This window comes from Piliocolobus tephrosceles, chromosome 1, assembly GCF_002776525.5.
Source record: "Piliocolobus tephrosceles isolate RC106 chromosome 1, ASM277652v3, whole genome shotgun sequence".
In the NCBI taxonomy this organism is placed as follows: domain Eukaryota; kingdom Metazoa; phylum Chordata; class Mammalia; order Primates; family Cercopithecidae; genus Piliocolobus; species Piliocolobus tephrosceles.
The window spans coordinates 180,165,989-180,178,302 of record NC_045434.1 but is presented as its reverse complement, the minus strand read 5'-3'; the positions used below and the strand labels follow the sequence as shown (position 1 = coordinate 180,178,302).

The 12,314-nt window shown below is 40.4% G+C and overlaps 1 protein-coding gene across 4 annotated transcripts in view; it reads right to left on the bottom strand.

The window, feature by feature from the left end:
* FOXJ3 (forkhead box J3) overlaps positions 1-12,314 on the bottom strand; it is a 153,759-nt gene that overhangs the window by 25,880 nt on the left and 115,565 nt on the right. For 3 of the 4 annotated variants that reach the window (XM_023221311.2, XM_023221313.2, XM_023221314.3), the window contains one exon: positions 3,603-3,704. The exons of the other annotated variant lie outside the window; for it this stretch is intronic. In XM_023221311.2, the coding sequence (XP_023077079.2) occupies positions 3,603-3,704 (102 nt within the window). The remainder of the gene's footprint in view (positions 1-3,602; positions 3,705-12,314) is intronic. 4 annotated transcript variants of the gene reach the window in all.

The following is a 12,314-nucleotide window of genomic DNA, read 5'->3' as shown; positions in this document are numbered from 1 at the left end:
AATTTACTAATCTTTCCTTCTGTTTAGTCTGTTATTAATCCCAACTAGTGCAGTTTTCAACTCAGACACTGCAATTTTTATCTCTAGGAATTTGCTTTGGGTTTATATTCCATGTGTCTACACTGATTGTTCAATGTGTCTTTTAGCTTCTCCATGAAATACAGATATAACTGCTTTAATGTCCTTTTCTAAGCTAATTCTATCATCTCTATCATTTCTGGGTCAGCTGTGACTTTTTTCTCATTATGGGTTGTTTACTGTAAAAAAGTAAAGAACATTAGTGAGCTCTGGGGACAGTTTCAAGTAAACTAATAAACGTGTAAGTTGCTGGTGGCAATCCAGATCTACGCAAAGAAATAAAGAATACCAGAAATGGTAACTACGTGGGTAAATGTAAAGCCATTTTTTCTTTCTGATTTACATCTCTTGAAATGGTAATTGACTGTTTAAAGCAAAAATAACAAATATGTATTGTGGGTTTCTATCATAGACAGAAAAAAATGGGAGTGTACAGTAATAAAGTTCTTATACATGATATAGTATAGTATCTTCATATTTTTAGTAGAGATGGGTTTTTGCCATGTTGGCCAGGCATGTCTTGAATACCTGGCCTCAAGTGATCCACCTGCCTCAGCCTCCCAAAGTGCTGGTATTAAAGGGGTGAGCCACCACACCCAGCCCAAATATTGTATATCTTTAAATGAGGTTGTTTGCTGTTTTGATTTGGTCTGCATGTTCTATAAGTTACAGAAAGGCATGCTTAAATATATTACCATGATCTTTATTCCTTTTTCCTCTCCTCCTGCACACTAAAAACAGCCTTGTTTGACCTTTTCCCCATGTCCCATTTACCTCAAGTTTTTCTGAATTTTCCATCTTTTCTTCTCTCTGTGCTTCCATCTGCACGTTTTCTATAGACCTATCTTCCAGTTTATTAAATTTCTCTGCTGATGTGTCTGATCTGCTATTAATCCCATCTGCCAGGTTTAATCAAGTTTCCTCTTGATTCTTCCATACAAATTCCAATTCTCTGGTAAATTTTCTGTAACTCATCTATTTTCTTGACCATATCAGTTATAGTTATTTTGCGATCAATGTTTATACTGTCTCCCCCCAACTGCATGTTTAGTTATTTCAAACTCTCTCTCCTAGCATGCCTGGAAATTTTGACTGAATGCTACACCTTACACTTAAGGAAAATTACAGAAGCTCTGGATGATGTTATCTTCCTCCAGAGAGAATTCCGTTTTCTTTTGGCAGAAAGAATATTAGCATACCACTATAGTAACTGTTGAGGCTGATCTATCTTGGCTTGCACTTACTCTCAGAACAAAATTCTTCTCAGATATCAAGTTGAAAGCCTATGGTGTATTACCATGGCTCTCTCCTCCTTTGAAGACCATAAATTACAATATTCGTCCCTTCTGTTCTGTGACAGTGTTGAATTTTGGCTAGCGGAAAAACTACTTTGTGTCTGAGCCCTAGCATACACAATTAGGAGTTGGCAAATGCCTTAAGTGGATACTGCTTACAAAAAGTTGAACTCAGCCAGGTGTGGTGGCTCACACCTGTAATGCCAGCACTTTGGGAGGCCAAGGTGGGCAGATTACCTGAGGTCAGGAGTTTGAGACCAGCATGGCCAACATGGTGAAACCCCATCTCTACTGAAAATACAAAAATTAGCCAGGCGCAGAGGTGGGCACCTGTAAAGCTACTTGGGAAGCTGAGGCAAAGAATTGCTTGAAACCGGGAGGCGGAGGTTGCAGTGAGTCAAGATCGCACCACTGCACTCCAGTCTGGGCGACAGAGTGAGATCCTGTCTCAAAAAAAAAAAAAAAGTTGAATTCACCCCTGAGATTCCTCAGGATCTCGGCTCTGCAAGCCCTGGCTGTTTGGTAACTCCAAACTCCAATTTTGTCTCCCTGGTTTAATGAGAGCTCTAAGCTACTGCTCCCTGTGTAGCCCCTACGCCATGCACTGAGAATCTGGAAATGTACCAAAGGAAAATGTACAAAGCTTATCTCAATGTGTTTACCTCTTCTCTGGGCTCCTGACCCCTGAAGTCCTGGCTGTCTTAGTTTCCAATACCTCCCTCTTCTTTTTTTTTTTAATCAACGAGGTGGTGGGGAGGGGTGTGTGGCTATGTCTGTCTGGTATTTTACACAGATAGGCAGAAAGGTTAATCTAATACTAGTAGTCTGTCATATCTGGATGCAGAAATCCAAAACCTTCAGTTCCTTTGACATCCACATTATTTGGTCATAAAGTCCCAGCATTACTACTTCCTAATTGTTTCCTAGTAACCACACTATCATCTATGTTTAGGTCCTCATCACCACTTAGACTACTACTGCACAGAGCAGTATTAGGTATTTCTGATTCTAACCCATCCACTTCACCAGAAATTCTCCTCTAGCTGGTCACCATTAGAGATCATTTTTTGAAGTACATATTTCTGGGCCCTACTCATCATGACACAGTAACTGATTTGGTAGAACTGCAATGGAATCCTGGGATTACCACCACTACCACGACCCACCTCCCACCACCCTCCACCCTCCAACTGCCCCATAAATCCTCTAAGTGACTGTGATGTAATGATTTCAGATTGCCATGTGGGAAGAATCATTCCTCTATGCCTAGGCTGCCAGTTTCCTTTCTGAACTGGAAATTTGAATTATGTCACTCTGATTATAATCTGCCATCTGTTTAATCATTATCTTTCCACAAGTAAAAGGATCCTAGGAGTGCAATGTTAGTGCAATGGTGTATGTGTATGTGTTCACATTTACGTGTGCGCGTGAAGTGGGAGAATGAAAGTCAGAGAGAGGGAGAGAGAAAAAGAGGGTGAAATCTAGAGGGAGAAAATGAAAACAAGACTGAAAGAGAATCTAAGCGTAAGTATGAGAGATGCATAGCTCTGGAGTATTCATGGTCTAGTAGGGAAGAAAACAGATGAACAAAACTGGATTCATGAACCTCCCAGAACCTTTTTAGGGTTTTGAGATGTAACGTTAAGAAACTGTCTTATAAAGAAGAGACAGATATATACCTGTATCCCACTAGGTATATAATGACCCATCACAAAGTTGTGACTCAACATCAAAATGTAGCAAACGACCATATACTGTTTCTGGCTATATTTCTAGACTTGAATATCATGAAAATAGGTAGACCACCATCCCAGCGAACTCTATGAGGCTGTCCAATTATTTATTTTACTTGACTCTGTTAACTCATCAGAATTTGACAATCTTTTTTTCAACCACATATGTGGAGAGGTAATTAATGATTCTGAAACAAGTTGATTCAATAAAATCCTGGCTCACAAATTCTACCAATGGGAACTGTGAGAGCCAAGAATGTTTAAACAAGTATAGAACTTCTCAATAAGCACCTTCCAATTTCTCCTGAGAGGTATTTTGTTCTAATCTGTGCATACCTCAAAACATTCTGAATTTAGCCTTCAAACTACTATGTATAGGGTAAACAAATATATATAGTCTTTAAACTGAACCATACAGGATTCTATCATTACTACAAAGACAAATTAAATGTACTACTCAATGACATTTCAATAATGCTTTAAAAAATGAAATTACTTTGTTAGTCACAGTGTTGATTGCCAGAGTTGGAGAGGCACTTCCCGAAATAATACACTCCATTCCCAAAGAATCTGAATCTATGCTATATGGAGTTGAGGCCTAAAATATAAGAACAAAATAAATAATTATTAGCTCATATATCCAGCAACTTTAACACACTTTGAAGGGATCTCATCAAATTCTCGAACATTCAGTTTTGTGCTTTGTTTCTGAAAATGAATTTAAATCACTAGTGAAATCTATTCTACTATATTTTAGTATGCTACTGACCTGATACTACAAAGTCCTTTGGTATGGCTATTCTCTACCAACTCTTTTAATTGACTGCAAGATAGGCTGACAAAAATTATAAATAAACTTCTGTAGTGATAACTGCTAATGATCCCCTAATATTCATTCTCCCCTCATCCTCTTCAGTAATAGATCTTTACAGTATCTACTCATGTCTGCCCAGCCACAGACTACCTTTCCAGATTCATGAGCTACTTGTGGCCATGTGACTACAGTGTAACCAATGGGATGTGAGCAGGAGTGATGTGTGCCACTTCTGGGTCATGTCTTTGAAAGAAACCTGCTTGCCCACCATTCATTCTTCCTCTCTTATTGCAGATTTAAGACAGATATGGTGGTGGTGATCTTGCTTAACCATAAATAGCTGAGGGTAATATCCTGGGAAAATACCAGAAAAACAGGATTAGAAGGAACCTCAACATCTGAATGACCTTGTCGAACAGAGCTGTTTATATCTCTGACCCACCCATCAGCTTGGGCTACTACCTGACAGAGAAATAAATCTCTCTGGTTTAAGCCAGTTACAGATTTTTTAAACTTTTGCTATTTATTTTTATTGATACATATTAAATGTACATATTTTCAGGATACATGTGCTAATTTAATACATTCATATAATCAAATGAAAAATTTGAGATATCCTCAAACTTTATTTATCTTTTGTTTATACTGGGAATATTCCAATTATTCTCTTCTTAGCTATTTTGAAATATACAATCAATTAATGTTAACTACAGCCACCCTACTGATTTATCAGACATCAGGTCTTATTTCTTCTTCTTCTTCTTTTTTGGGATGGAGTCTCGCTCTGTTACTCAGGCTGGAGTGCAGTGGTGCAATCTTGGCTCACTGCAACCTCCACCTCCCATGCTCAAGTGATTCTCCTGCCTCAGCCTCCCGAGTAGCTGGGATTACAGGTATGTGTCACCACACATGGCTAATTTTTGTATTTTTAGTAGAGACAGGGTTCACCATGTTGGCCAGGCTGGTCTCGAACTCCTGACCTAAAGTGATCCACCTGCCTCAGCCTCCCAAAGTACTGGGATTACAGGTGTGAGTCATCATGCCCAGCCAGTTCTTATTTCTTCTATCTAAGTGTACACTTATATCCATTAATCAACCTGTCTTCATCTCCCTTCCCCCTACCCTTCTTGGCCTCTGGTAATCACCAATCTATTTTCTATCTTCATGAAATCCACTTTTTTAGCTACTACATATGAATGAGAATATGCAATATTTGTCTTTCTGTTAGTGTACAACAGTTATAGTTTTATTTTTCTTCCTTTGCTAGAGCAACTGAACAACCTCCTAAATATACTTCATATGTACTGCTTAGAGTTAACATGAGTGTCAAAAACAATACAGAAAGTTTTCTGCTACTGGAAATTTTGAATATATACATTGTGACAACTCCCCTCTCTCTCCTAAGAAATGTTTTTTATTGCTTTATTGAGCCGTCAAAAGTTCAACTTCAATGGTAAATGTTAAAGAGGGGCAAACAGAAATAATTTATGGTTATGATGCTAGTTGCATATATATTCTCTCGCTGGCAAAAACTCTTTGATCCTAAACAAATGATCCAGAAACACATGATCCTAACTATACATGCATTTTTAAAAGATCATACCAGATGAGTGAGAAAGCAATTTCACCAAGACATATTTCTGAAATTAACCTATCCTTTAATCCCTCAGCATTTTTCTCATCAGATAATCTAATCAACCTTTGGGCAGAGAATAGGGGTCTTGATTGAAAAAGACCAGAGCTACCCCTACAAGCTAGAATCCAGCGCTTAGGTCCCAGGTACACACTGAGAGCAAGGTGAAATAGAAGAGCTATTAAAAACAACTCTATTTATGCCTCAGTTTTAGTGCCAGCCAACCAAGCTATAATTAGTTAACACATAAGATTACTTTAGAAAGGTACAAATCTCATATTCCCTTAACTCAACTCAGTCATCTCAGTCTGAACTACTGGTTCACTAATTCTCATTCTTCCCTTCTGGTAGGATAAGGGGAAGCTGTATTATGTGATGTCATGCAAATTACGTGAACTTTATGCTTGTTTTCTCATCTACAAAAAGAGGATTATGATACTACCTTTAGAGGTCTGTTAAGAACATCGACAAAGTATTTCATGTAAAGCACTTAGCATGGTAACTGAAACACACAGTAAGTGCTGACCACTATGATGACCACTAGAATATATCTGCTACTGATGCCAAGGACCTGCTGATACAAAGAAATACTCATCCCTCAACAAAATACTAGCAAATCATATTCAACAGTTCAGTAAAAGGATCCTTCACCATGATCAAGTGGGATTTATCCCTGGGATGTAAGGCTGATTCAATATACATGCATCAATAAATGTGATTCACCATATTACAAGAATCAAAGACAAAAAGAATGAAGGATCATCCCAAAGATACTTTAAAAAGCATTTGACAAAATACAATATCCTTTCATGACAAAAACGCTCAACAAATAGGGTACAGAAAGAACATTACTCAACACAATAAAGGTCATATATAATAAGTCAATAGCTAACACCATACTCAATGGTGAAAAGTTAAAGGCTTTTCCTCTTAAGACCAGGAACGAGACAAGGATGCCCACTCTCACCATTTCTATTCAACATAGTACTGGATGGCCAAGCCAAAGCAATTAGGCAAGAGAAGGAACTAGAGATGCTCCTTGACTTATCATGGGCTTATGTCCCAATAAACCTATCATAAACTGAAAATACCATAAGTCAAAAATGCATTTACTGTACTTAACCTACTGAACATCACAGCTCAGCCTAACCTACCTTAAACACATTCAGAACACTTACATTAAGCCACACATGAGCAAAAGCATCTATTTTATAATAAAGTGTTGAATATCTCATGTAATTTATTGAATACTGTATTGAAGGTGAAAACCAGAATGGTTGTATAGGTACTTGAAGTACTGTTGCTACCGAATATGTATTGCTTTTGCACCATCATAAAGTCAAAAAAATGTAAGCCAAAACATTCTCTAAGTCAAGTGCTATCTACAAAAGGCATCCAAATAGGAAACAATGAAGTGAAACTGTCTCTGCTGATGACATGCTCTTATATAAAGAAAATCCTAAAGAATTCAACAAAAACAGAACAGTATTCAGTAAAGTTGTAAACAAATTCAGTAAAGTTGCAGGACACAAGATTAACCTCTAAAAATCAGTAGCCTTTCTATACACTAACAACAAAGTATCTTAAAAAAGCTATTAAGAAAACAACTCATTTTTTCTTTCTCCAAGATGATAGATTAAAGGGATTAACATGCCCCTCCCACTTGGAAAAATAAAATCATGTGTAGAAATTCAAGTTGTAAACTTCCTTCCTAGAAGCAACACAGGAACGTAACAGAAAAACCGAAAGAAACCGCAAGCCTTTTGAAAGAAGTGGTGGGCAGCAGCCTACACCATGAAGCAGGTAGAAAACTGTGTCTATAGAGCTTGAATGGGAGACAGGCTTCCTCCAAGACACATACTCCCACTAGGGAGTCAGGCCAGTGGGAACTGCCTTAACCCTACCCAGGTATAAAATATCTTAACCCAATCCAGGCCACGGGGGAATGCCTTAATGCTACCCAGTGCTGGAGCCGACTTAATGAGCAGTGGGTGGAACATGAGGAGAAGCATCATCAGGACATGCTTTGCATCCATTCCCAGATTCCAGCAGGCCCGGAGGGAAGCCATTCCTGATCCTATCTCAGGGAAGACTGCCAGCTAATTCAGGCAGAGGTCACAGGTTGAGAAATGCTCCCAACTGAGACTCGTGATATAATCTTGAGTGCAGATGGACCCCCTTGGCCAGAACAGAGGGGCAAGTGAGAAGTGTGCTATAGCCACAGGTGCAGGAGCTGGGTGTCCCTGCTTTGCAGGCAGACCTGGAGGGATATGGCCTGAAAACTGTGGTTTCTGTCTTGGCTGGGAAGGCTTATAGCCTGGGGCAGTTCTGAGTTCTAACTGCTGGCTGCCTGCAACCCAACTAGTTGCTGCTAGCAGAACACTGTGTGCGAGACCCGTCTTGCAAGTCCGTGAGAGCTGAGTGGGCCTTACCGCCATTTGCTACACCCGATGCCCCATGCGGATTATTCTGTGCATCAGAGGCAGCTGTACTCCATCCACCCTGTAACACTATCCCGACAGCCACGGAACTGCCCTCTGACCCCAACTAGGGCCACTGCTTGCGCCCACATGTCAAGAGCCAGAGTGCAGACTTGCCTGACCCGGCCCCCATCTGGCTTTGTCCCTTCACTCGCCCTGGCAGCATAACACAACAGACTGGGACTTTGGGAAGCCCCATAGCCCCACCTATTACCTGAGACACCAGAGTACCTTGGGTAACATAAGGCAAGCACAAATCCTACCACTACCACCATAGTTGGTGTTCTTTTGCAAGCATCACCTCTTGAGGCCAACCAGCACAGCCCATTACAACATCTGCAAGGACAATAACACCACCCTCAGGAAGGAGAAATTTTTTGCATGACCTCAGCTATCGTCATTGCCTGTATCACTCTGGCTAACCAGAAGGTCTTGAGTCTGTCCACGTGCCCAGTACATTACTACTACAGTTGGCATCTGAGAAAGCCAACACAAGCTGGCATTTGAGAAAGCCAACACAAATCTCAAGGAGATTTCCTTGAGATAAGGAAATCTCATAGTCTACGTAACTCCCTTCCCACCCCCATCAGAGCTGGTGCTGGTACCCGCTGCTGGGAGACTAGAGGACAGGTCACATCACTGAATCCCTTGCACACATTCCCCAGCACCAGCCTGGAGTGCGGCAACCCCACTGAGCAGCTATATCCAGAAGAGCAGCAAGCTCCACAACAGTCTGGCCCTCAGGGACTGCTACTCCTAAGGAAAGGGGCAGGGCGGGGGGGGGCGGGTGTACTACATTAAGGGAGCACCTCATGAGACAAAAGAAACCAGACTGCAGGCCTCAAGTCCTTTAACTTTCCACTTGTGGGGAAGGTTCTTTTAGAAGAGAAACATGTGCAGTGCTAAGCTCAGTGGGGAAAGTTTGTTTGGCTCTACCCCGAAGTCAGGCGGCCCTGGTGCTCATGAAGGGTCTAGAAGAAGGGGATTTCTTCTCCTCTCGCCCATCATTGCAGATACAGCTGGGGCCTCTCCCACGGGAGCTTGGCATGGGTGCATCCGTAGATACTCTTCCTGGAACACTTTGGGGTAACTGCATCCCTACAGGAGGTGTGCCCTCCAGATTCAGGCCTCCATGAGAGGTAGAGTCATAATCCCTCTTTACATGGAACATCACAATCCTGCAGATGAAAAGAGATGCCTGTCTGATATGAATAGCTGGAACATCTGGTGAGGAGTGTGACTGGGAGGTGACTGTTTTCCTGCCAGCCTGAAAGACAGCTTTGGTGGTTTCTTTCCTTCCCCTTGAAAAGATCTCAGTGCATTTCACTGAGAGCTTCCCTAGCAGCCTCTGCCAAGGCTGGGAACTTTGCCCACCACTGGGGTATTACCTCCTTTGGCCATACCTGTGGGTACCTCCTACCAGCCTCAAGCCTAAACTATTCAATTCAGTAAATAAAGTATTACAGGAGAATTTTTTTTTTTTTTGAGATGTAGTCTCGCTCTGTGGCCCAGGCTGGAGTGCAGTGGCCGGATCTCAGCTCACTGCAAGCTCCGCCTCCCAGGTTTACACCATTCTCCTGCCTCAGCCTCCTGAGTAGCTGGGAGTACAGGCGCGCGCCACCTCGCCTGGCTAGTTTTTTGTATTTTTTAGTAGAGACGGAGTTTCACCATGTTAGCCAGGATGGTCTCGATCTCCTGACCTCGTAATCCGCCCATCTCGGCCGCTCAAAGGGCTGAGATAACAGGCTTGAGCCACCGCGCCCTGCAGAGAAAATTTTTAAATGCAAACCACTGGGGAACAGATAAGCTTCAAGAGACCTCTGCCATTCCAGCTCCACTGGAGCTAGTGAGCCTGCTCACACACCCTGCACAATGCTACTACAACCAGCATCTGAGAAAGCCACTACACAAAGATTGTCTGTAACCAAGAAACTCATATAGAGTTTTCACCATGGAAAGCACCCAGAGCCAAAGCTGGGTGACACTAAACCATAAACATTAAAGTTACATCCTGGAGTAGTGGGGATGAGGGGGGCCGGGGGAAGGTAAGAAATGAAAAGACACCGTTGAATCAAAAATAAATTCAAAAATAATTAGAAGTGGCTGGGCACAGTGGCTCATGCCTGTAATCCCAGCAATTTGGGAGGCCAAGGTGGGAGGATCATTTGAGGTCAGGAGTTCGAGACCAGCCTGGCCAACATGGTGAAACACCATTTCCACTAAAAATACAAAATTTGGCTGGGCATGGTGGCATGTGCCTGTAGTCCCAGCTACTCAGGAGGCTGAGTCAGGAGAATCATTTGAACCCAGGAGGCGGAGGCTGAGCCAAGATGGTGCCACTGCACTCCAGCCTGGGCGACATAGCAAGACTCCATCTCAATAATAACATAATTCAAAAAGTCAATTGTGAATTTACTCAAAGAGAAACAAGGTAAAAAAAAAATGCAACAGAAAAAAATTTTTTAAAATAGTTCAGAATATGAAGGAAAAATTTTCTAAAGAGACAAATACTTTAAAGCAGAGCCAATCAGAACTTTTGGAAATAAAAGACCTATTTAGAGAACTACAAAATGTGGTAGAAAGTTTTAACAACAGACTAGACCAGGTAGAAAAAAATAATTTCAGAGCTCGAAGACAAGGCTTTCAGGTTAACCTCATCAGATAAAAATAATGAAAAGAAATGAACAGTCTCCAAAATATATGGGATTATGTAAAACAGCCAAACCTAAGAATCATCGGTGTTCCTGAGGGAGAAGGAAAAGTTAAAATTTGGAAAACTTATTTGAGGGAATAATTGAGGAAAATTTCCCTGGTCTTGCTAGAGATACAAGAAGCTCAAAGAACTTCTGGGAGATTCACTGCAAAAAGGACATCACCAAAGGCATATAGTCATCAGATTATCTAAAGTCAATGTGAAAGAAAGAAGTCTAAGAGCCGTTAGACAAACGCATCAGGTAACCTGTAGAGGAAAACCTATCAGACTAACAGCAGACTTCTCAGCAGAAACCTTTCAAGCCAGAAGGGCTTGGGGTCCTATCTTTACTCTTTAACAGAATAACTGTCAGCGAAGAATTTTGTATCTAGCAAAACAAAACAAAACAAAACAAACAAAAAAAAAGTAACTTTCTTAAGTGAAGGAGAAATAAAGTCTCTCAGAAAAGGAAATGCTAAGGAAGATTGTCAATAATAGGCCTGCTTACAAGAAATGCTAAAAGGAGTTCCTGAAACAAAAGGTTGATGTGCAAAAGAACAGAAACTCCTGAAAGTATAAACTTCACAGGGCTTGTGAAACAATAATACAAGGAAGAAAACAAAGTCACTATGTAACAATCAACAGCATCACTGGAACAGTATCTCACATCTCAATATTAATGTTGAATATACACAGTCTAAATGTTCCACTTGAAAGATATACACTGGCTGAATGGATTAAAAAAAAAAAAAATCACAAACCGAGTAGCTGCTGTCTTCAGAAGACACACTTAACATGTAAGGATTCTTAAAGACTCAAGATAAAGGAGTGAAAAAAGAGATTTCCAGCAAATGGAAGCCAAAAGCAAGCAGGAGTAGCTATTCATGTGTCAGATAAAAAAGACTTTAAAACAACAAGGATTAAAAACAAACAAAAAAAAAGACACAATTATATAATGATAAAAGGATCAATTTAACAAGATATAACAAACCTAAATATACATGCACCTAACTGCAATGCTCCCAGATTCATAAAACAATTAGTACTAGAGCTAAGAAAAGAGACAGACAGCAACACAATAATAATGGGAGACTTCAATACCTCACTACCTGCACTAAACAGATCACTGAGGCAGAAAGTCAACAAAGAAACACTGGACTTAACCTGTATTCCAGAACAAATGGACCAAACAGATATTTATAGAACAGTCTGCTCAAGAACCACAGAATACATATATTCTTGTCGTCAGCACACAGAACATTCTCCAAGATAAACCATATAATAGACCACAAAACAGATATATTTGTAAAAAACAAATCAAATAAAACCACAGCAGAGTAAGACACAAAATCAATTCCAAAAGGAACCCTCAAAACTACACAAATACATAGAAATTAAACAACCTGCTCCTGAATGACTTTTGGGTTGATTAAAATGAAATAAAGATGGAATTTAAATTTTTTTTTTCCAAATGAATGGTAACAGTGATACAATACTGAAACCCCTGGAATACAGCAAGAGCAGCACTAAGAGTTAAGATTACAGCACTAAATATTTACATCAAAAAGTGTGAAAGATCACAAACTGAC